At 45.6% G+C, this 25,535-nt stretch overlaps 1 protein-coding gene across 2 annotated transcripts in view; it reads left to right on the top strand.

The window, feature by feature from the left end:
- Window positions 1–255: 255 nt before the first annotated feature.
- The window catches only part of LOC131593027 (beta-parvin), a 51,756-nt gene continuing 26,476 nt past the window's right edge, over window positions 256–25,535 (top strand). The window contains exons 1-3 of one of the 2 annotated variants that reach the window (XM_058865191.1): window positions 256–542; window positions 20,638–20,727; window positions 22,498–22,568. In XM_058865191.1, the coding sequence (XP_058721174.1) occupies window positions 428–542; window positions 20,638–20,727; window positions 22,498–22,568 (276 nt within the window). In that variant the 5' untranslated portion in view covers window positions 256–427. Of the gene's footprint in view, window positions 543–18,135; window positions 18,279–20,637; window positions 20,728–22,497; window positions 22,569–25,535 lie in introns of those variants that run through there. The other variant, XM_058865192.1, reaches the window with a different exon arrangement.

Here is a 25,535-nt window from a genome sequence, read left to right as displayed (position 1 = left end):
TGGACCTTCGTGTACTTTCAAGCCCAACACCACTCCGGTCCGGCTGTGGTGGGACCGGGGGTGTTACTTTGCAGCAATGCTTTTTACCCACTTTTCCTGGCACCCCACGTGGGTCCGGCGCACCAGGTGCCCCGGAGGAGGGGCTAGCCCGCCTGGCCGCAGGTAATGCTCGGGTGGGCTCTGTGCCCGCCCCCGAGGGTGTCCGAGGCTCGTCCCGCCCCCGCCTCCCGCGGACTTCCCGGCCGTGGCAGGGCGCTGTGGTCGCGGCGGCTTCCAGCCCGCCCCCAGCGCTGCCAGCGCACATCGTGGGCTCGCCCCGCTCGCTCGGGCGAGTGATTCCCCGCTCCCGGACTCGGTTCGGCTCCTCGGGCCCCGCAGCCGCCGGGCGGGATCGGGCAGGGCCGGGCGGGCTTCCCCGGCAGAGCCGATGTCCGCCGCGCCCGTCCGGTCCCCGACGCTGCGGCCGCACAGGATGAAGAAAGAGGAGTCGTTCCTGGGCAAGCTCGGCGGGACCTTGGCCAGGAAGAAGAAAGCCAAGGAGGGTGAGTTCACCGGCGCGGAGGGAAGGAAGGAACGTGTTCGGGGCCGGCGTGACTTGCGGCGGCTCCAGCGTTCCGTCCCGCCCCATCCCGTCCCGTTCCTCCGCGGGAGCAGCAGCGGAGCCCCCGAGCCGCGCTTTGTTTGGCGGCACCGCGGAGGGGCTGTGCCCGCCCTCCGCCCTCGAGAGCCACAACACGGCTGGGCACGGGCATGGGGGGAAAATGGCAGGGATGGGGGAGTCTGGAGCGATGGGAGATGGGTGGCAGCGATGGCGGGCTGGCAGTGGGGGAAGGCTGGCAGCGATGGGAGGGACTGAAGTGATGGAGGGTGGGACATCAGCCCATGTCACATGTCTGGAAAGGTAAGTCCAGAACCCGTTTTGTGCTATAAAATGAATTCCTGGTGAGCAACGAGACCGTGACTGTCGTTTTCTTGTGGTCTGAGAGTCGAGGAAGCCACGAGGGAATGGTTAAGTCTGCCCGTGTTTCATTCCAGGTCCGCTTCATCCATAAGCTTTATGTTGGTGTAGGTACTGTGCCCAGATCCATCCATCCTATCCACCTCGCTCTGAAGGATTCCACATGGGTGGAATCCCCCACATACCCCAGGCTGTACGAGTGTGTCCACGTGGGATCTCACTGCTCCTGTAACCTGGGCAGGGAGGCAAGAGCCTTCCCTTTGCTGCAGAGAGCCTGGAGAAACTCCCCAGCCTGAGCCCAATGGACCAGCACCCACACTGGGGGGCTCAACCCCTGTTGCACAACCCAACCTGGGGCCGCCGGCTCTCACCAGGGGCTGTGCACAGATAGCAGCCTTGCTGCTGTTGTAGAAAGGGAGGTGTCTCATTGCTAGACTTGATAAAGCTGGCTCAGTCCCGAATGCTCAGTGTGCCCTTCCTCTGAGTGCAGTGTCCTTCGGGGATGGTGTGTGCTGTTCTCTTCAGCTTCCCCAACTCACCAGTACTGGTTTCTGTGGAGAAGCTGCCCCTGCGTTATCCCCAGATTCCTGCTATCTGCCAGCAGGAAATCTGTGTGTAGGGTAGGGATGTAATTCAAGTTTCAGCCTCCTTTCAGCTGGCTGTTGAGCATATTTTGCCCATATTGAGTCTATAAATTGCCAGCAACATTCAGGGAACAGTTCTTAATATTTAAAAACACAATATTAGGCCTTGAATCCTGGTTCAAGGAAATTATTTCTCTTTCCTTCTGCTGCCTGTTCTGGTGTGGCTTACTGGCATTTCCTTTATTATCTATTTTTAATCAAGTTTCCCTGATGTGGTTCTGTTGAGGAGCAGCAGAAGCTGTTGAGCCTTCCTGAAATGATCTCATTTGCTTCCAAAAGAAGATGGTGGAAAAAACTCATCTCTGGCAGGGAGGCTGAGCACATGCTTCAAAAAAGTGCATGTCTAAGGTGGCTTCTAAGCTGAAACAGGTTGGCAGCTTCCCTTCTTAGGCTTAGAGCATCTCTAAGTAGTGGTCTTGAGGTGACTACTTTCAGAAGGGGTCACCCACTGGTTTTGCTGAGTTTGCCTGTGGTTTTACCTACTTGTGGGGCCACAAGGAGCCCTTGTGGTAATGGGAGGGCCTCTTTTGGTTGCTGTGCCTGGTACTTAGTGGGGAACCACATAAAAGCCTCACAGCCCCGCTTCTGCTGGTGTGGTGGGGAGGAAGCAAGGGGCAGCTTTTCATGAGAATATTCCTTCCAGTCTGAAATGTGACTGTTTGCAAGCCTGAGGAGCCACTGGTGGGTGTGATATTCCCTGGTGCTTCAGGCACCTTTGTTGTGAAGGGAAATGGCTTTTTTCCCTTTGTGGAGCAGCTCTGGGAGGCTGTCCCAGTCATAGCTGTGCAATGGGAGGGGGCCAAGGGGTAAGAGTTATGAGCTGGGGGGTCTGCACCAGGGAAGAGAGGCTGGAACATGGCTTGTGGTAGGGTCTGGGCAGCCCCAGGAGCAAATTTTAGGCCTAGAAACTAATTTTTTTTTTTTTTTTTTTTTTTTTTTTATGTGAGTGTGGAGCAGAAGTGAACTGTAAAGTCGTCTGAGTGGCATTCCTTGAAGGAGTTGGTAGAAGCAGATGTGGTCAGTGTTTCCCCATGTGCTCAGCCCTTGGGAATTCCTGGCCTCCCTCCAGGTTTCTGCTGGGTTTGCCTGAGGGGACCAGCAGAGGTCAGAACGATCTTCCCAAAGTAAATCCTGCCCTCTACGGCAAATGAGAATGCTGGCTGCTCATTTGCCACAGCCTGAAATCATCCTTGCTTCTTCTGCCTCAGCACCAAAAGCTCCAGCCTGAGGGCTCTTTATACCTTCTGCTTGCTTTTCACCGCCTGTGTTTTTATTACAGCTGTCACTGTCTCAGCTGTGCTCATACAGCAACCTTTAATGGGGTCTGTGTGAGAGCTAAAATCCACTTACATCAGTCCTTTTTCTTTTTGTACACAACTTCTGAGCCACACAGCTCAAAGCTCCTTGTAACGATACTGAAAAAGTTTGGTTTTCATTTCTTTAATCACAGGTCATAAATAACCATGATGTGAGGCTGCATGATGTGAGCATCTACGTTTAAATTTATTTTTTGTTTTTGCTAATTACTTCATAACTTGCTGCAATATATTTTTGGAGAGGGTTTTTAGGCAGCCTTGACTCAAGAGAAAGAGCAGCTCATGGTGAAGCCGTTTTTACCCTGGTTTCCTATGGGAGGTGGGTGAGTGATCTCACTGTCTGTTTGGCTCCTCCCTTCCTTTTCCTTCCCAGGAATATTTTTAACCCCTAGTTTGGATAAAAATGCCCCAGGCAGAAATGTCTTGCTGATTATTAATGTCTGCAGGCTGTGTCAAAATGGGTGACCAGAGAGTACAGAAATACTTTAGTGAAGCTCTGCAGCAGGAAAACCAGCAGATGAGCTCAACCCTACCATGCTAGTACTAGAGAGACCACAGAGGAGGGACTTGGCCAGAGAAAGGACAGGAAAGGCCATGGGATAGCATGGAGGGAGATGTGTGCTCCTAATCTTACAATCAGTCATGATGCACATCCTTAGAAAAGTGGCACGTGTCAGTTCCAGTGCTCTGCTACCGGTTTGGTTTTTTTGATTCTTTCCTTGTCCTCTATTTAGGCCATGTGGAAATCTTCAAATATCTATGTTTTCCTGATGTTACTGTTCCATGGCCCTGCCTTGGCATATCTGAGGTTTACATTAGTTATTAGGAAGAAATTTTTCACCATGAGTGTGCTGAGGCCCTAGCACAGGTTGCCCAGAGCAGCTGTGGCTGCCCCATCCCTGGCAGTGTCCAAGGCCATGTTGGATAGGGCTGTGAGCAGCCTGGGATAGTGGAGGTGGGGATGGCAGGGAATGGAATGAGATGGGCTTTAAGATCCCTTGCAACTCAGACCATTCCATGATTCTGTGATTTTGGTCTCTCAAGATGTCCCACCTGTTCAAGAGTTCCAGAATCTGCTTTAAATACCTTAGAAAACTGTTGGGGTGCTGGCAGGGCTCATAGAGGATATATATTTTAAGCCAGATGATTCCTTAGCTTCTTTTCATATTTTGTAAAAAATACTGTTTCAGATAATGCTGTATTTCAACTTCATCTGTGAAAGGAAATTGAAAAAATCTGCCCCTTCCTGTTTGTCAGAGTGATGTTGCTGTACTGAAATAAAGGAGGAGTTTTGCTGCAAGCTTCACTCCCAGCCTCCTTGCAAAGCTTGTTTTTTCTTTTCCTCATAACACACTGTATGGAAGCAGGTGTTTGGCTAAATAGGCTTTCTATTTTTGTATCCATGTATGTGTATAGCTGATATGGGGGAGTCAGTGAGAGAAACAAAACAGAATCAATTGCTTAGCACTGTGTCCCTGTGACATGATTGCGGGTGGGCACAGGGGTAAGAAAACTGCTCTGGAAAAGTGCCATTTATTTGTGCCTGATGAAATCAGTAGGAGAGGGGAGTGAGAGAGGACAGCACTGCAGAGGGCAGGATTATTGCAGCAGGAGCTGAATAAGGGGGAAGTTTTCTGCATATCAAGGGAGGCTGAAGTGCTGTTCTTGGGATCCGTGTCTCAGTGTTACAGTGGGATGTCCTGATGGTGTCTCACCCCCTTCTTAATTTACTTCCCGTACTCACAGGATGTGGCAGTGAATTTTTAGGCAGATGGAGAGACAAATACAAAATTTGTGGAGTCTAATTCTGTTGTCCTGCTTCACACAAGTACATTTGCTGCAGACTGAGAGGATGCTTGGCTGGAGAAGTGTGCCTGTGCATTGTGGTGTGCTACTGCTGCTGAAATATCCCCACAGAAGATGAGTCCTGGTTAAGTAGAATTACTTTCTCTTTAAGAAAGGAATTTGCAGTTCCTTTCCGCAGTAGTAGTAGTTATATTGAAGCTACATACTGTTCCAGATATGTGTGTAAATATAGAAAGTCTGTGCAAACACATCCAGATTCATATTTCAACCTCAGTTTATTATCCTTTCTGATTTAAATACTGGTTTAAACAGACCTAAATTTCCAGCTGGAACCTGTGTAGCCTAATTGCTGTTTCTCCTGTAGGGCTCAGGCCTGACCAGGTCTGGTTGTAGTCTTGGTAGAGCAATGGTGGTTTGGGTTCTGTGTTCTATTCTGGCAAAAGCTGTACTGGGAATATATTTTGTGTCAATGTCTCAGCGGAAATAAGCTTTGCATGAACAAGAATCCTGCTTTTAACAGTATCATAATCCCCACGTATTCTTCCTGTAGCTGTACTTAGTCTAGGGTGGTTCACCCAGTACAGCTTTAGGCACAGTCTCCTGGTGAGACAAGAGAGTTTGGAATTACAGCTTCAAGTTTTCTTCCAGACAGGATGCAGCAAGACACACAAAACAGCTCTGTAGGTGTTCAGTAATGTTGAAGGATTGCCTTACTTTCCTTTAAGGAAAACAGACATTTAAAAGTAATTTTTTTTCCAGAGTTGCAATCTTTAAAATAAGATTCATTGTAAGAATACTGTTAAGCTTCATCATAAAACCTTAGCAGGGTGGTTATCAACACTTCCAGTTTTCCAAAGCCAGAATTCCAATCCTTTTTTCTATAAAGTCTCCCATATTTCAAAGCACGTGTTCAATGATACCTGCTTTAGTTTATTCTAAAGGATTTATTAATTATGACAGCTGGAGAGAGACTTTTAGAAGGGGGCATCTGGCTGTGTCTGTTACAAGGAATGTGTGGAGTCTCTGCTGTGAGACTCTGATGTGTTGGAGAGGTGCACATGGACTTGATGGGAATGGGGGGAGCTGCAAAGCCACAACTCACAGAAAGTCTCTGCGAAGGTGGGACTCTTGATCTCACTGGTGAATCTGTGCAGGGACATCAGGCTGTCCTCTGCAGTGCATTACCATAAATACATTAATCCTACTGATCATGTGCTCGTGTTTGTAAGAGTTGGGATATTTAGATAATTTTATTAATATATATGCATCCTACTGATTTGCACATTGTCAGTCCAGAAGACAGATTATAGTTACTGATAACTGTGCTAAATGCTTTTTTATGTACTTCAAGGACTGTTACAGGCCAGTGGGTCTGAAAACAGACGGAGCTGATGGAGTTTTCCAATGCACTACTCTGAGCTTTGGATTGTACTTTGATGTTAGGAGATTTGGGAGATTAACTGGCAAGTTTTTTCATTGCAAAAGCACGTCAGAACAACTTGCTGCTAAGGAGTCCAGCCTTATGTGGTCTGAGGGAAACCCAGGGCAAGACAGAGTCTGCTGGTTGCAGGAATTGGTGTTTCAGCAGCCACAGCTTGGCTGTTCATCTGGAAGGAACTTCGGTGTGTGTACCTTGTGCACACAAGTTTCGTGGTCACAGCTGAGGAGATTCAGGTTTGTAGCTGTGGAAGTCCAGTAGAGCTGCTACTTTAGAGCTCCCCAAGTGGGATTTGGATGCCAAATTGCTGTCAGCTTTCAAATGCAGCCAGTCAAGTGTACAAATCTCTCAGGCATCACTAGAAATCTCAGCCTGTGAGATTCCTGAGGTTGTCTCTGTCAGGGTTCCTGGGATATGATGTCCCGTACTGACATGTTTCACAAGGAAAAGGACTTTTCTGCCTCACCTGTAACATCATTGTTTTGTGATCTTTGTCAGTCCTGCAGTGCAGGGGGGGCTATGTGTGCCTTTTCAACCCTGGACTCTTGTTCTCTTTTCAGCTCCAGGTCATCTCAGTCATTTCAGGAGACCTGGGGGTTGGCAAGGAGGAAGGGAAATCAACCATGTCTCCGAAAGGCTCCTCCTTGTGCTGACCTCTGCTCATTAGAGCAATCTTCAGCACACCTCCAGATTCTTTGAACTAACAGAGTCTGGGCATTTTGTTAGAGAAGCCAGCTACCTGAAGGTCATTGAGGTGGCTCCAGATAATGATCTGACCTGTGCCAGTATCAGGATGTGGCTGATGGCACAGGCTCCGTTCTGCTCAACTCTCACAATATCCTTGTGATGTGCTTACTCTGCACAGTCCTGAGCTGTTCCACATCGTGACCTTGGCAGTTGCTTATCCCCACCCTTGTACACCCTCTGCCTGCTCTGTGAGATGTATTGTGGATATGCACTGTCACTGATGAAGCTCAGCTTTTCCTCTCAGGGCACAGCCCAACCAACTGAGTTGTTTACTCTCACAAGGGATGTGCCTCTGTGGCAGGTTTTCCCTGGGATCTGTATGATGTGTGTGGACTGGCCCTTGCTTTGTCTGGTGGAGGCCTTATGCCCAGAAGAGGGCTAGGAGTGTCCAGAGGAGGCTACTAAGATGATGCAGGGCCTTGAGGGGAAGCCTTAGGAGGAGCAGCTGAGGGCACTGGTCTGTTCAGCTGGAGGAGACTGAGGTCAGAGCTCATCAGGGGCTGCAGCTCCTCCTTAAGGGCAGCAGAGGGGCAGATGGCCCCGATCTCTGCTCTGTGTGACCAGGGACAGGACCCAGGGAGCAGCTGGAGCTGTGTCAGGGGAGGGTTAGGGTGGATATCAGGGAAAAGTTCTTCCCCCAGAGGGTGCTGGGGCACTGAACAGGCTCCTCAGGGAATGGTCACAGCCCTAGGGCTGCCAGAGCTCCAGGAACGTTTGGACAACACTCTGAAGCACAGGATGGGATTGCTGGGGTGTGTGTGCAGGGCCAGAGTAAGACTTTGATGCTTTGTGGGTCCCTTCCAGCTCAAGATTTTCTGTGATTCTGTGGTGGCTGTAGCATACCTGTCTCTGGTGAGTGTCATAGGCTGCATCTTCTCTTCTGCCCTGCTGAGGAAGGTGTGAATTGTTGTGAGGAGGATGGAGGTGGAAGGGGATGATGGGGAGTGTGATCAGTGGGACAGCACTCCTTATCAAGGGGTTCTACCAGGCTGCCTCAGGAGGAGTTCTTGAACTTGGATGCTGGAACTCTGCTCAGGACAGGCTGTTCAGTGGCTGTGGGCAGGGAGTCTAAACCAGCAGTTGTGTGTGACCCTATTTGCCTTTGGGAGTGGGCACAGCACTGATGGGAAGTGGGAACGGAAGCATCTGTGTTGCACAGCTAATAGGCCAGTGGCCAAGTGATGTCTCCAGGATTACACATATTGTACTCAGGTGTAGATTTCCTAATTTGTACTCTTTTGATGGCCAAGTAGAAAGCTGCAACCTGAAATTCGTGCTGTCTGTTGTGTATGTCTAGTTTGGCTGGAACAGGATGATGGAAAACACATGATGTCAGCCTTTTGTAATTTGAATCCGGTGAAGTCCTGCTCTGAAAACCAGATGTGGAGAGAGAGCACACACCTGACAGTATGTACTGGGAGCAGTGGATCTTTGTGTTCTGGGCCCTTAAATCGCTGTCACTTCCTCTTGGAGGAGCAGTGGGGCTCCTTATTACAAATCCTATACACCAATTTGTTTCCTTTCACTCTCTGCAAACTCCTTTCTTTCCAGAGGCCTTAGGCTGAGACGGGAGGCCATGGAATGAGATTCTGGTTTTGGCTTTTCTGGTGGTGAGCAGATTGGGAGTTCAGTTCTGCCTTTCAATGATTGTTTCTCCAGGTCAAAGAAGTTTTCTTTATAATCCCCAAGACCTGTCTGGCAATCAGATACAGACTTTTATAGAATCTTTTTTCAATGTATGCTGCATTTTGGTTATAAAACTAGCAAACTGTTCTGGCTCCTGGAATCCCAGTTCTTTCTTTAGCACTTCTTTCGTTGTGTGGTTGAATCATAATGAAATCCACTGAAAAAAGAAATAGTGTATTTTCCATTACAGCTGCCATATAGTCTTACTGCTGATTTTTAATTAGCTGTGGGATGATTGAATACACAGTTTACTTGGAGTAAGGAAGGAGACTGAGAACTGGATGAAGAGATGTCTGTATAGAGGCATGGTGTTGTGTCTTTTTTAGTGTCTTAAAATAGAAGAATGTGTAATCCTCAGAAAGTGTTGTTCCTCTAGGTCTGTTTGGCAGATACATGCATGTGTGCCATTAAACAGATGCAGACACTTCTGTCATTTTAAAATAGAATAGTGTTGTTTACTCTCTGCCTTTCCTAGTCCAGCAGATGGATCTGGAGGCTCTGCAGAATTGACAGGATTTTCTTCAAAAATGATAGGAAAAAGTAACTGCTTGCACTTTCCACTTACCATTCTCCTACAGGAGCAGGGTTATGAAATTGTGCTTCAGGATTGTTGTTTGCCTTCTTCGCTGTGTATGGCTCCCAGTATTGTTACAGTGAACTGGTTCCAATGGAAATTTAGGCATGGTAACATTACAGAATTTGGGCTGATAGGAATCTTGATGCTCTACTTAGAATTCTGGAATTAAGTTGCAAAAGAAGATCATTGAGTCTGATTGTTCCCCAAGTCCATCCCTAAATCATGTCCCCAAGTGCCACATATAAGAGTCTTGTGGGTACCTCCAGCAATGATGACCCCAGCCCTTCCCTGGGGAGCCTGTTCCAGTACTTGACAGCTCTTTCAGTGAAGATGTTTTTCCTCATATCCAATCTGAACCTCCTCTGGCACAACCTGAGGCCATTTCTTCATTTCATTATTTGTTCCCTGGGAACAGAGCCTGGCCGCCCACCTGGCTGTCCCCTCCTGTCAGGGAGTTGTGCAGAACCAGAAGGTTCCCTCTGAGACTCCTTTTCTCCAGACTGAGCCCTCCTCAGCTGCTTCTGGTGCTCAAGATCCTTCCCCAGCTCCTTTCCCTTCTCTGGACACACTCAATATCTTTTCTGCCATGAGGGCCCAAAACTGATTCCAGTATTTGTTCTGCTCCCTGTCTTCCAGCTCAGGGGCTGGGTACAAGGAGAACAACTAGCCTGACTGTTAAAGAGTAAGGCAGGGAAGGCATTAAGTACCTCTGCCATTTCCTTAAGCTTTTTTCATTTTGTGTCCTCATTGCATCCAATAAAAAGTGGAGATTTTCCTTAGCACTGCTTTTGCCACAGATGCATTTGTAGAAACATTTTTTATTGTCCTTTATAGGAGGAACCAGATTAAGTTCTTGTTGGGTTTTGACCCCCTTAATTTTCTCCCTGCATAATTTTATGCCATCCTTGTAGTCCTCCTGAGTTGCTTGCTCTCCTTCCAAGGTGATAAACTTTTTTCCTGAAGAATGCCCAGCCTTCCTGGACCCCTTTCCCCTTCAGAGCTGCCTCCCAAGAGACTCTATCCCCCTTTGAAACAGATGTATTCCATCTGTCACCACCAGGCTTTGTGTCATGCAGACTGATCCGTGATCAAAAAAATCCAAAATTCCAGACCCTAACCAGACTCGGAGTCAGGTATTGATCTACTGGCTCTTCCTGCTACTTCTATCATTGTTCTCTGCAACTGGAAGGATAGGTAATTAAATATGCTTGTGTAATGGAGCCCTGTCATTGGGAAATTTTAATTGCATCCAGGGTATCATGCTGCAAAATGGCCCTGCCATGGCAGGAGTAAACAAGATGTGCTGGCTGTAAAGCAGATCTGATGCTGTCTACCACACAAACTGTGGTTGAGTTTTATTTTTGCATGTGGAAGAGAAGAAGCAGTCGTGCCTGGCTTAGGCATTAACCTAATGCAGCACCAGTCCAGCTTCAACCTAAATTTTTTAGGTCCTTCCAAGGGGGGTTTCTCCGATTGTATTCTCTTAGTTTCTGAGTTTCACTCTGAGTTTTTTGAGGGTCTCTTGTCAGGGAAAGAGACAGATGGTAACAGGAAGATGAAGGGGACTGGCCTTAGTGTCCATCCTGCTGTATGGTTGAAGGAGAAAGTTATATATTTGTGTCCATGTTTCCATATGGTAAAAGAAATTGTAACTTTTAGTGAGGGACTTTCTTCCTGTGAATGGCATTAAGTATAGGTGCCATGCTACCCAGAATCTCAGTGGAAGGCGTCCTCAGTGGAGTACTTCATTTGCTGTTGATCCAGTGGTTGGTACAAGGTTTCTCCAAGACTGCAGACACAATTTGAAACTGTCTGAGCTGGAGAATTTCACTATTGTGCTGAATGCACAGGAAGTGGGCACTATTGTTTCAGGGGGCTTGGTTGATTTAGCATGTTGGAGCATAGCTGGCCAGATGATTCTCTTTGGCGAATGTGAAAGATTCCATATCCATTGCAATCATGGATAGACTAAGAACCCATGCAAGAAGAGGAGGGAAAAGGTCCTTCTGGCTACCCCTGTGTTGCATGAGCTCTTTGTCTTACATCTTGGGATGTGTTCTATTCCCTGGTTTGGGACTGACCTGTAACTGAGCTTGAAAGTCTTTGAGATGTCTAGCACCACAGAGACACCACCTTTTCTAGCTTACAGGACCTGACATTTCCAGTGCCAAGGCTTTGAAAAGGACCACAGAAAGTTAGAATTGCAAATCCTGTGCAAATTCATTGGTGTGCTGACTAAGTAAATGAACAAAAACAGGGGCAGGTCTTTTTGATACTTTGTGAAATGTGATGTTTTCTTGTGCTTTGGACTTGTTTTGATTTGATTCTTTGGCTGGCTCTCATTTCGTGATTGCATTTATATATATATATATATATATATATCCCTTGAGGGCTGTGCTTGGGAGACTGGACTGGAAAGTCCATTGATTGGCTCCACTCTTCTACTTAGTTTTCAACAGCTCCATTGGGAAATGCTGGGGCTATTTCTTAAACCTAGCAGAGTTAAACATCTAAATGCTTTTATGGCAGCTGCTATCTCTACTGTACCTTCCCTTAATGGACTGGCTTTTGTCTGGCTGTAGGCTCTGAGTTCCAGGCTTTTACTGTGAGGTCTGTGGTACTTTTTCTGAAGTGCTGTCTTGACAAGCTTCTCTGGTGCTCAAAGAAACAAATTAAATAATTTCTCCCATATGACATGTTTGGAAGCCACTGAGGAAACTCCCTTGTATTTTGTAGTATTTCCTTACACAGATCTTTCATCTCAGTTTTAATACACTGCTTTACTGCCCTGAGTGCAGGCAGGACTCGGGAAAGGTGAAGCTGGGCATGAGCAACCTCGGGATATGATACACTGAAAACTGTGTGTTGAGTGTTTAGGGTAAAGCTTCTAGTTTGGAGCATGGCCTGTCCCTCCACTGGTCCTCTGGTATTTACTAGCAAACTCTCAATGTGTGTGTTGCAAGTAGAATTGTTGCATGTAAGTGTTTTTCAGGGTTTTTCTTGTCTCTCTGGGTGTGTCTTGGTTCTAGAAGACAGGTGTCTGCTAGGGAGAGCAGGAGCTTCCCTTGGGATGAAAGAATGTAGACCCCCTCCCTCCGAATTGTTATAATTTTGAAATCAAGGGGTTTTCAGGGAGAGATCTGGGGATAGGAATAACAGTTCTTTACTAGTATAACCAGGCAAACAAACAACAATAACTACAGCATTAACAAGAAAACAGAACCAGGGGCCCCGGGACAGCTTTCTCAGCTGAGACGGGATGGAGGAGAGGCTTTGTTTCACAAACCCCTCGGGCAGGCAGTCCCGGTGCTCCTGCAGGGCTCTGAGGAACACTCAGCTGGAACAGCAGGGATGAGCTGAGATCCTGGGCTGGTGGATGAGGTGGATCAGCAGCTCCACGGCGGTGCCTGGCACTGCCACACGTCCCAGCAGGAGAGGGAGTGCGAGGCCACCAACGAAGAGGGAAGAAGGAGAAGAAGCAGCAGCTCCGTCTGGGTGATGGCGAAAATTCCCTTCTCTCCACCGCAGCAGCTCCACGACCCAGAAAAAACGAATGTCTTTTCCCGAAGCCGAAGAAAACCGGCCAAAAACTGTCCCCACCCTCCTTTCCTGCCCCCTTCCCCCCCTGGGCCCGGCCACTCTTTGTCCTTTATCGAGCACCTGTCCTTTGTCTCCGCAGCTAATGGGTAAAAATTCCATGGGCAGGCCAGAACAACAAAACAAAAATAAAAAAAGGACACCTAACCCTCAACAGGGTGACATTTGGGAAACTGCAGCAATGAGGCATGTGCACTTTTTGTGGTCTGCAGAACCATTTATCCTGGCCTGTTCTTCCTGTAGAGTCATGTTGCATGAGCAAAATAGTTGCTTTTTTTGGAAATGCAAGTCATGTGTGTAGCCTCCTTTCCATTCTCCTGAAATTTGGCTGTTGAGCTCTGTCCTGTCAGTGGCGGAAGATGGAGCCTTGCTGCTGCTCACCTACCATCAGCGCCTTCAGAAGTGAGTCTGATACTCTGTACTTCTCTTGACATGTCCAGAAGAAGAAACAGCATAAAATATTCTCATATTTGCACAGTAGATTACTTCTGGCGGTGGTGGTGACCTCCTTCATCCCTCTCTGCAAAGCATATGGGGAGAGCAGGATATGGGGAGAGGTGAAACTGGCTTGGCAGATAACTAGGTGGGGTTCATTCATGTACCTACCTACAAATGAAGTGTCAAACCATGTGGAGGAGGTGAAAGGAAGTTGGTGGAGGAATGGAAAGCTGGTCACTTGTAAAATGTGTTAGCCTGAGCTGCAGTAGTGACTTTTTTGAAGCCGAGTGTTCTGTTTGATAAAGTTTGCAGGGTTAGATGTGTATGTGGGATCCAGAGGTAGAGCTTGTAGGAGGCTGTAACTGAAGTGCTGTTTTCTCCCATATTTCTTCATGGTGCAGAAGACAAGAGTTGATTGAATGGGTTGGGTGTCTCTATTCCAGAGTAACGCTGTTAGCTCTGCTTCTGACAGCTTCTGTTGTCTCTCCCTTGGTGGTTTGCTTTCACTGGACCCATTAAATATGGGTACCTTAAGCAGTGAGTTGGTTCTGGTTTCTGGATTTGCTTTTGGCTAAAGGAGCCTTGTTGGTGCTTGGCATCTTGTGGAAATCAACCTGCTTAATTTGTGATCTTGGGCTGAGTTCCTAGACATGAAGGTGCTGTTCCTTTAGCTGCATGGTTGTAGGAGTACACCAAAGCCTGAGGGAGCACTAAGGACTTCCTAGGAGAACACAGCATTTCATGGAGAATGGATAGCAGTAAATTAAAAGTGCCTTGACAGTTTTCTATTGGGACTGGACACTAGCCCAAAATCTCCTTCAGTCCTTTCTTTTTCTTACCAGACCTTGTCTTTCCCTGTGCTCTCATACATCAGATTTGATTCCACATTCCCCTTTCTGTTGAAAATTGTTCTGGCGCTCATGCAGTATCCTTAGGAGAACATAACCCTCCACCATTTCTTCATGGGGAGAAATGACCCTTTCTGTGTTGAGAGGGAATTATACCTGGGGGCAGCTGAAAGAGTACATTTTCCCCATTTTCAAGTAGAACTTGTGTGCAGGGAGAGGAGTATAGCTTTCCCTGGCTGCTTTTAGGGTTCTCTTAAGCTTCAGTTCTTGTCTGGCTTTTCCCAGTCAAAAAACTTTGGGATTGAAGCATATTCAGGACAAAGCAAATGAATGTCCTGGAGTGTAGAAGTCCTGTTCTGTATCCTTGAGGGTATCCACCTATTATCTTTCTAAGTGTAACTTTACAAACACTTTAAAACACCATTCTTGTCCACAATAGTATTTCTGATGTCTGGGGGTGGAGTTGGTTGTGGGGTTTTTTTGTTTGTTTGTTTTTGTTTGTTTGTTTTTGTCTTGTGGGTTTTTTTCTGGTGGTGAATTTTTGTTTGGTTTTTTTTGTTGTTGTTTCTGAGTGGGTTTTTTTGGTTTTGGGGGGGGGGCGGGGGGAGGGTTTGTGGTGTTTTGTTTTATTTTGAGTTTTTTTGGTTGGCTCTTTTAACTAATTTTGCCCAGCGTTAATGTTTGTGTGTCTACACAGTCAAAATTAACTTTATATTTTTTTTCCATTTCTTATCTGGCTAGTTTTCTGACACACAGTTTCCTCACTCTGTGACATAATGTGGCTTCTGGAACAGTAATGCCTACAAAAGGAAGGGGTGAGTTGGCAGGTCGGGCTCAAGATGAAGTCTGAGTGCCTCTTTGCCATAATGGATCCCTCTGCCTGATGAAGACAGCAACATAACACCAGCAAAAAATGGAAATCCTCTTTTCACAGACACCCCCCTAAGCAGCTCCCTAGAAAGATGAGAACATTCTTATTTGTGAAAATATGAAATAAGTATTTCACTCTCGCAAAAAAAAACAACAAAGCCCAAACTTCTTAAAAACACTTCCAACTGGCTCAAGTGTTGAATATGCTGTTACTATGCTAGATACATATTTTACCTTTGGCAAAAATAAAGGGGAAATCTTTGTTCTGGCAGTCACAGAGTACACCACTTACCTGTGCAAATTTTAACACATCCATTTAAGCAGGTGTGGCCTGATCTTTGTAACTAAACCAAAAGCGTTATTACAGCCCTTTCCTAAAAGTTGCCTTAGGCTTTGCTTTTGCCTTTTCTTCTTACACCTTTTCATTTCTTTATGTACCAGAGTCTGGCCATTGCAAGTGCCTTGCCTCCTGAGGCATATAAATAATTAGCTTTATTACCACAGCTCTGCTTTGAATGCAGTCCCTCGATACAGTGCCTTTATGTGGATTTGGTCAAGTCTTTGCCTTTGATCAGCCTGGGATTATTAATTCTCTTTTATAGTTAATGACTGGTTTGTCTTTCTCCCACAGTCTCTGGGAAAAGATTTTGGGGCCTTTTGTAAAAGTGCAGTGATCAGTAATCTGAGCTGTCTCTAGAAAAGAGGGCAGTGTAGCAGCATGTTTGGGCCTGGTTCTGAAGTTTGTCAGTTTTTTGTAGAAAATGTGAGATTTAGCAAAACTGCCTTTTCTTAAATGGGCCTAGAAAGCTTGTGGTTTTGAAGACAACCTTTTGTCAAATGGAAATTTAGTTGTAGGCAGTGTGTTAGCCTGTGATAGGCAGAGGAGCGAGTTAAGACACTGCAGAGTCTTCAGGGACTTACTGCCTTTGGGTCTGACCTCTCCCATGGAAAGCAGGAGCTCCAGCTGATACCTGATCTTTTATGCAAGGGTTTGCTGCTTAACCAGGGCATAACCTGTATCCATGTTCTCCTCTGACATGTGAGTGAATGAAGGTTGTGTCACTGCTCTGAAAGAGCTAAGAATGCTCTTGAATATGGGCTTTCTATTCTGCATGTGGTGGTCTAGACTATAAGGATATGAATGCAGGCAGGTCAGTCACTGTCTGAAAAAGAGCATCTGGTCACAGTTTTGTCTCTGGTGAGAAGGAAACTTGGGAAGCAGTAAGAACTTGGGGGCAGGAAGGGAGCTTCCCATGCAGTTGGAATTACCTGGGCATTGCACGTTTGCTGTCTGTGTGCTGCTCCCACCAGAGAGGAGGACAAAGTTACCTGAAAGTATCATCTGCAGTGGAGCCAAGGACATCAAAGCAGCCTGATAGCTTCCAAAGCTAGCATTGAATCATGAGATGGAAGAGCATCATGTAAAAGTTGTGGTCAGGCAGCATTACTGAGCCAGCTGGGCTGAATGGGATGAATGCAAAGAAAGCACAGAAACCCTGGGATCAGTGTCACAACAGCTGCTGCAGGGTGGGATTCAGCCTTGCAGTCAGAAATAACCAGAGCTAAAATTAAGTAGCATTTTCCATCTGTGATTGTAAGATGCAGAGGCTTACGGTCAGTTTTTAATTACAAGGCTGTGAATGGCAAAGACTGAAGTGACCTGTATTGTTGCTGATACCTTTTAAAATTACACTAAAATTAAGAGTGAAGGTAGAAAGCTGTTGATATCAGTTGGCTCTTTCTTTTAAAAAGGAGAAAGCTGGGGACATCTTTTTATAGTGCTGCTGCTGATCTTAAAGGCCGTCTACTGGCTTTTGAGAAATCCTTGACAGCTCTGGTGGCACTCCCAAGTTTCTGTAGCTAATTGCTTGTGCTGTGTGCAGTTTGTCTGTAATCCCATGTCTGAGGCAGCCTGCCTGGCTTGCAGATAAAGTGCTGTATTCCATGTGTGTGATCTGCTCATTCTATTAATTTGTTTCAAAGGCCAGCACAGCTTCCAATATGACTTAATCATGTTGACTGCTGGCACTGCCAGGATATTGTCAAAATATTGCAGAGCTGCCAAGAACCCTTGCTGTTTTCCTGGAGACTGGTAGAGAAGTGATCTTTTACATGTGAATTTGAATTTCTAGTTTAGGGGAAAACATAGGGTTTTTGCTGAAAGCCAGCCTGGACTAAGCCATGCTCTTTCAGCCTGTTCTCAATGTTCTACCCCTTCCTACTTTTCCCTGCTGCAGGTTTGCTGTGACTGGTCTCTGAAATGGAATCTGAGGCTTTAGTGAAAGCTGTTTTACAATCAGCATTGGGTAAGGAGCAAAAGACCACTGCTATTACCACAGGGGAAGCTGTTCCATGTCAGCAAGGGAAGGGGAAAAGGAGTCCTGTGACTGGACAGGCAAGGAGCAGTAATACCTCATGTGAGACCTATCATGGCTATAACTTGTTGTGCAAGCACAGCTCTGCTCTGCCAGTCTATGCCTCTTGCATGGACAGCTCTGGTAAACCTCACAGCAAAGCTGCTGCTGCCAGTATGAGGAAGCTGGCTCTTGCTAATCTGTTAATATCCATAATCTTCTACAGTACCTTTGAGTTTACAAAGGCACAGGCTGAAAGCCATTCTTTGTTGTAAATTTGCACTAAAATACCTGTTGGATTCTCAGAAATGTACCTGTTGCTCCATCCTGATTATTAGCTGCCTCCACTTGCTCCTTTGTGGGCTCCCTTTTCTTTCCAGCATTGTGGCTCTGTTTCCTGTTCCTGCTTCTCTTTCTTTGCTCAGCAGTATAAGTGAATAGTGGGAGCAGTGAGCAGGGAAAAAGTCCTCAGCATTGTTCCAGTGCAGCATGAAAGGAATGCTGCAGGTGTGGGCAATGCAAGGAAAAGTTCACATTCCTGAGTGCAGGTGCCTGTCTGCATGCTGCCTCTGTGAACCTGTGTGTCCCTTGGGGCAAGCTGTGGAAACCCAGCTGTGCCTTCACCACGAGGTGCGGGTAACTTTCTTGGGAAGCACAGAAAACCCCGTCCCTGAGGTGCCTGCCCTTAGACAGCCAGCGTGGGCCAAGTCAGGCACTAGGCTCTCTTGGGATGGGGAGGAATTCCTGGCTGGGACCATGGCCAAGTGCTGTGTCCTCCCTCCTGGCCCCCGTCCCCGGCAGCTGGGAGCTGATCTTAGTGCCTGCTCCTGTGTCACTGGGCCCAAATTAGGGGGGTTTGGCAGTCTGGAGGTGGCAGTGCCTTATCCAGTTGCTGCCACTCCATCAGTATTCAGACACCCCATGGGCTTTGTCTGTGACCTGTCCTTGCTGCTGGGGCCAGGATGGCCGGACTGCTATGTAGGAGGCACAAAAAAGGAGGTAGGAAACACTTCCTTTGTGAAAGGAATCTCTTCATAAGGACTGGTGTGCTGGTCTCTTCCTGGGAAGCAGCTTTGGGAAGCTTTCTGCTGGCAGAGCCTTGCTTTGCTGGTAGAGGTAGGAGAGGATGTTTTGGTCCCATGGGATTTGGCACATCTGCACATGGTCTGAAAATGAGCATGAAGGTTTTATGTGTCTCTTCATGTCATGAGGGATGGGGGCTTAATAATAACAAATTTGCATTAATGCTTTCTTTAGTAAATTGCTCAGAAACAACGTATTTTTGTTAGGAAGGGTAGAGATAAGTTCTATATTAAAATAAGAGAGTAAGTGCATCACCTTATTTGGACTTTTGGGAATAAATCTAGTTTAGCCGCATTTTGAAGTATTCTGGCTTGAAGTGTTTACATCATTTTTTTCATATACATACGCTGTATGCATTGTATGGCCATGCATTCATGTCCAAAGGAACTTAGCAGCTCTCCTCTGCATTTGCAGAGCACTGGGAATAGTGATGCCCTGAACTTACTGAACACTTGGCATTCCCAGAATGTCAGCACTGTTGTGATAATGAAGAGTGCTACATATAGAAATAAGGCTGGTAGTTCCTATACAAGTCTGACTTACTTGAAGTTTGGGCATTTATAGTCCTAGCAGGGTTTTAAAAATCAAGCTTCAGTTTCCAGATAAATTGTCTTGTGCCTCCTGGCAGCATCACAATGTAGGAGCTGTTGGGGTGAGAAAGCTCTAGTTGGGAGCAATGCAAACAGGGCTGGATAAGGCACATTGTTAGACCTGGTTTGATCTGTTGTATGAAGCCTTCTTGCTCCCTGACATTTTTGTGTGGACTTTTTCAAGAAAACGAGAAGGAATGCTGAAAAAGGGAACTTAAGAATTTGTTTATCAGCATCTTTATTCAGAAGGTTAAATCTCAGCCTGAGGACGTGTTTTGTTTGCAGGCAGGAACCATCAGGTGTCAAAATATGAGACTGAGGTTTGTTGCTTGCACTCCATAACGAGGATTTTAGTCGTGATCAGCATCATACTGTGAAGCAGAATTAACTAACCTCTTGGGACCGCAACTAAGAAATGTGAGAACTTGTTTCAATTTTTTGTGAGGGAAGCAGTGAGGATTGCTTCTTCCCCGTCCTCCACTGTGGCAGTAAGATCTCTGGCTTTTCCACTTCTATGAGGCAGGAAAACAGCAAGTCCTGATGCAGAATTTTGTAACCTTCACAGACTGCATCCTAATGTCAAGCCTGGTTTGTTTGGTAGGTGGTATGTTTTTCCAGTGGGAAAGGGGAATAATAACTGCTCTTGAAAGGGAGAGCTTGCAGGGATACTGTGACCATTATTTAACTGTTCCTCCTTTTCTTTCCTGAGAAAAGTTTGCCTAGCAAACCCTATTTATTTAGAAGTTCTTGCTTTCCCCTGAAAAGAGTGTGGGACCCCTCCCAAAGGAGACTGGACTACCACAAGTGCTGCCACAAGTCATTTTCCTTCATGCTTGCACAGAGCTATCACTGAAAATATGGGGCTCTTGTGGTTTCATGCCTTGTATTCAATGTCACCTGAGTTTAAGGGGAGATGAGCCTTGGAGAGTGTGTCACAGCAGTGCTGATGTTTTTCTTACGGATAAGCTCCGTGAAAATACTGAAGAACTGTTCAGTATTTGTCCTCAAGTTTAGTTCCTTCCTAATGGTAGGATGCAGGGAAGTATTTTAGCTTCCATTTTATTTATGAAGTGTGCTTTACTGAGTTTTCCAATGAGAGTGGTAAGTTTAGGACAGCTTGAGGTAAAAAAATTCAGATTTGTGTTCACCAGATCATGGCACATCTATTTTATGAAGTGGCAGCATTTGAATTAAATACATTTTCATCTTTATTTTGTAGGTCTCCCTGGGATTCTCTGAGGATTTAATAAGGACAATAGCAAGCTGCATGTTCTGCAGCTAGAAAGGGTGGGAGTGAGTGGTGGTCATGCTGTCAGAAAAATGGTTTGTTTTTACAGTTTGATGCCTGCTCTAGGTTGGGACCATCCTGCAGGCAAAGTTCACACCCCTTCCTTCTGGAGAAACAAGCACTCTGAGCTTGTTCTTACCACAGAATTGGGTTTCCTGCTAAAAGTTTCCAGCCACTTCTGTGGTAGCTCTGTTTAATAGGAAGCTATAAAAGGATGTTACTTTGATTTTATTTTCCACTGTGGCTGCAGTTCTTTATGCCATAAACTGTGGTCCTGTTCTGAAATGGATCTACCAGATGTTGCCTGTTATTATAAACACCATCCCCAACCCCTAGATATACCTCAGCTTTGCATTTATTACACTCTTTCTGTTTGCTTTTTTTTTCTTATATCCAGTGAGTGACCTCCAAGAAGAAGGTAAAAATGCCATCAATGCACCAATGAACCCAAGCACTGTGGACATCCATCCAGAAGACACACTATTAGGTAAAGTTTTGTCCTGCAGAGGTGGTTTGTGAAGGGGACCACTCTGACCCCCACATCATTGCTTCACTGCTGAATGTAGACTGCCCAGTTGGAACTGAGAGGATTGGAAGTGACAATTGAAAAAGGTTGCATGTTGCTCGTAGACTAGAAATTAATAAGGCTAAATGGAGTTTGAAGAGCAGTGCTGAGCGATGTAGTTTATGGACTCTCCCATGTCCATCCCCATTCCCTCACTCTGAGTCCCTGCAAGAGAAATAGCATAATTTAATAGCAAAAAATGTTAAGACTTGTTGAAATAAACCACTTTCGTCTTTCCTGTCCATGTGTCTCTTAATCTAGGGAATTAGTTGAAGCAAACTAATTATAAAACAGTAAATCAAACATCAGAACAAATAATAAAATAGTAAATTAAAACCAGAAACTGTTAGTCATTTGGATTTTCTGATTAGGTGAGTAGTAGGAAATGCAAAGTACTTTTTTCCTAAGATGTGGACAAAGTGTTGGTTGCTCTTGTGTTGATATGTCTGGACCAGGATAGTCTTCAGTGATTTCTTCTGGATACCACTAAAGCTGGGTATGTCATTAGAAGATGCAGGACTGCTGCTGAAGGCCTGTCCTGCAAAGACATGATCACCAGTGAATGTTTGACCAAGTTCTGGGGTAAATCATGCTCTGATTTGATGGGTCTTGTTCAGAGTTAGTGTTTTGGGTGTGTAGTGGGTGTCACTTCCTATGATGGACTGCCTGACTCACCCTAGGCAGTAATGAGGAAGTAAAGGAATGGGGAGGGGAAAAGGCAGCAAAAGAATGAATGTTTTTTTCACTGGTTTGTGGGAATTTTTCAAGTGTGTTTAGGTAGCACAATCTTATTTTTTTAATAAAAATGAAGAGCCCTGGGTGAGGTCTAAGGTGACCAGTTAGGTGCTGGTTACTAAATACTGTGTAGTCAGTCTCGTGTCCAGGATGTGTCATGTTTCCCATGTGACAGCTGTGAGGTCTGGCACTGCAATGGGAAGTCACTGTAGGCTGGTCACTGCATGTTTTTAAAGGTTTAACTGAGCAGTGTGGCAATGGCCTGACCAAAGGTGATACCAAAACCCTTCATTTGTTGTCCTGATAGAAAGAATTGAAAAATCAATAGGAAAATAGGATTGCATATGGCCTGCCTTCTGGTCATTAGAGAGCATTTCTCACATGTCAGCAGGAGAAATAGAAGACTTGACACCTGTGAAATCTATTTTATATTCTTCCCCCATGTACTAGCACAGCTGATACAAAGTGGGGTAATTTTATCTCGTAAGCTTAATCAAAGGTTGAGGAGTTCCTGCACTCAGGAGCACATGTGTGACCGAATTTTGGGGAACCAGAGGGTGGAGGCACAAACTCTCAGCCCAAATCTCAGCAGCTGTACTGGGTGTAGTGCATTAAGCTCACTATATTCTTCCAGGTGCTGCAATTTGGGACAGGTGTTTTCAGTGAGAAATTAAATTCAAACTGAGGAGCAGGAAAAAAGTAGCTCACTATGGTTTTGGTGTGTCATTATGAATGTGCCCCACATGAGGACAGGGATTTTCCTGAAGCATTCTGCATGGGGCAGGGGAAGGTCAGGGGAGACAGTCCTGGTTTAGGGAAGTGGGGCTGTGCTGTCTTTCTGAGTGTCTCTAAAATTGCCTGACACTTGGATCATCGGACATCCCCTGGCTAAGAGGATGAGTAGGCAGTGCACATCTGAAGTGGATCTCACTAAGGTTTCCTCTCTTACTTGAACAGAGGAGAATGAGGAACGCACGATGATCGATCCTAACTCAAAAGAAGACCCCAAGTTCAAGGAACTGATCAAGGTAGGAAATCAATGTTTTGTCCTTCTTCAAACCTTTAACTAGTGAACTGGAGTAATTTGCAAGCTGGTCACCCAAGAACACAGTTGAGGAATGGCAACTTGTTACTGGAGTATAGCTGTGGAAACTGAGATGAAGATCAACAGCAAGGTAAGGCTAAAAGCAGGAGTGACGGGGGGCAAGGAAAGGCTGAATGTCAGGGTGCTCGTGGAGTTATGGACCAAAGCTCCATTGTCTATTTCTGTCCTTGTGATTATTACAGCAAGGATCAGTGCTTGGCTTGAGTTTGGTTGCAGTCCCTACACATAAAATATAGGTACATTCTGTTTGGGAAAGCTGGGAAGGAGCTTTGCACAGCATAAGTGAGGTTTCAGGATAAGGAAGAGTAGGACTGAAATGTTAGGGGAAAAGGAGGGGACCTCTTGTGTCATGGGGAAGTTGGAACTGAGATTGTTCTTACCCTATGTTCTGCCCTCTGTTTACCTGTGTTGGGGACTGGTAGTTCTGAGTCTGTCTTGTCACTGGACACACCTGCCCAAGGTGTTGGTAAGGTGTGCCCAGATGTGCTGATGAGAAATGAGACTTCCCAACTCAGCAGTGCCCATAGTCCCTGCCTGGCACTACAGAGGACTTGCTCTTGAAGGACTCGTGTTAAGGAGAACCTTTTCCATGCAGAAAGTTGTTTGGGTTAACCTAGTACAAGCTTGAGCGTGAAGAGAAGGGATGGTGAGACTGAACAAGTGTGATCTCTTTCAAAAAGGTATTTGTGCTGGTGTTACACTTCCCACTACACTTTCTCTTTATTTCTTTAAAATAGTGGTAAAAATAATTTTTGTTGGAAATGACAATACAGCTATGTCTGTGTGGCTGTGAAAACTTTGGATAGTGTATACCATTTCCTGAGAGGGGGCTGAGCTTGGGCATATTCCCTGCTGGAAACTTGATGCACCGTGGCTGCTTCCCCAAATTAAACTGCTTCAGCAAATGCCTCAGCAAACTGCTCACCTGGTACATCTTTAGAACAGGCCCACTGTTCTGTTATTACCACTGCAACAATGTGTTAAGCATCACAACACCACATCAGACTGACTTTAGCAAGGAGCAGTGCTTAAATTTCTGTTGTTCTAAATCACCGTGGTTTTAAATTAAGTGACTGCACTTTCTTTCTTTGTTAGTACCTAAATCCATTAATTCTCTCAAAGGTGCAGTGGTCTTGCAACACCCTCTCAGGATGTAATGTGGTTTCTCTGCTACTGGAGCAGTGATATTGTCAGCTGAACAAGAGTCACTGCAGTGGAGGAACCAGATGCACTCTGTGATTCAGGAGACTTGATATGGAGATCGCAATTGCTTTTAAATTGTGAATTTTCCTGCTGAGTTTAATACAAATTTCTGAGTCTTCCCAGATGCTGTAGTCCAGCAATTATATTATATTTTATTTTTTCAAATTAAAAACATGAAAATTTCCAGGAGGAATGAAAACCAGGGCCAGAACAGTGCTTAAGGATAATGTCTGAGTGCATTGCAGAATCAGGTTCAGGGTCACTAGGCCAGTTCACACTTGCACAAGGAGAGAGATCCCAGTGGAACCAGATCACCTGGTGCAGGGAGCTGCATGGAACTGGAGGTTGTTTCCTTGGGATCATCCTTGAAGGAGAGATGTGTTCTGTAGAGTGCCTGTGTAGTTTAGGTAATGGCTAATAACTTTCATACCTCTCAGCAGTTAGATTTTTTACAGGGATTCAGTGACATGGATGTGAATTCACACTGTATTGGTGTGATTCTGTAAGCCAGGGAGAGGTCTGAATTATGCTGGCAAAACTTATTTTATACTACAGAGTTTGGATAATGAAAAAATGATTCCTCATTTTTCTGTTCTTTGGTGGTTAATAGCATTTTCCAAAGCCCCAGTGCTGAATGAGAATTGCTGTGCTTTAGAAACCTAGCCAGCAAAAAAGTGTCTGCCCCACAGAGCCTGAAAGGAAAGCTCTCCACGGACTAGTGAGGAGTGGGAACTTGAACAGATGGAGGTTTTTATAGTTCCAAGTGGTTCCTTCTCTCTCTTTCTGCTCAGAGAGGAATGCGCCAATAGCAGCAGCAGACCCTCTTGCCTTTCCAAAGCTGGCAGTGGGACTCAATTTCACTGGGACCAGCCCAGGTCTCTTTCAGCACCAGAGTTAGACGTGCCAGTGGTTTGCCATCACTGATGCTGAGTGTTTCTGTCCTGCCAGTCACATGCAGTGAGGTAAATGGATCTCAGTGCAAAGAAGCAGCAGAGATATCTGCTGCTGACACTGCTTTAGTACCTCTTTGTCTCCACCAAATGTTGGTTTAATTTCTGCTAACCTCACGCCATAGGAATTATATGCATTATGGATTAGGCATTTGGAAGTGATTTTGACAGAGCCTTTGTAACTCTAGAGGAACAGACTGTACAGCATTGTGGTAATACAGAGACCAGCAGATGAAAAACACAACAAAAAGCCTCATTCCTCCCTCTTAGTAAAGAAAATATACAGAGAATCTCCTTGTTGAAGGATGCTTTTAGTTGGGGATGTGAAAAGACCTGCTTTAAGTCTTTTTGCACATATGCCTGGAAGTGTTGTTTGTTATCACCATGGACAGTTTTCTAAAAATAGTCACAATTTGTCAGTATGAAGTGTTCAGCAAAGTTCTCCCTGGCCAGCAGCTTTTTAAAACTCACTTCATTTGCACTTTGTGCAATGAAAATTTGGTACATGGCTGAAGAGACCTAAAGCTGAAAATTCAGATCAGGGAAAGAGAGATGAGTTACTGACTTTATTTATATGTGTGTATAAATATTGCATTCACAAAACAGTCTATTTCCAGTGTCTGAAATATGTGAGCTTCTTTTACTTATTGTCCAATATTTGCTCATTTTGTGTATTTCAGTAGGAAAAATATGAAAAAGAGCTTCTGCTAATTTAATGCAAAATTTTAGGACATCAG

This window comes from Poecile atricapillus, chromosome Z (assembly GCF_030490865.1).
Source record: "Poecile atricapillus isolate bPoeAtr1 chromosome Z, bPoeAtr1.hap1, whole genome shotgun sequence".
Classification (NCBI taxonomy): Eukaryota; Metazoa; Chordata; class Aves; order Passeriformes; family Paridae; genus Poecile; species Poecile atricapillus.
This window is presented reverse-complemented; position numbering and strand designations above follow the sequence as displayed.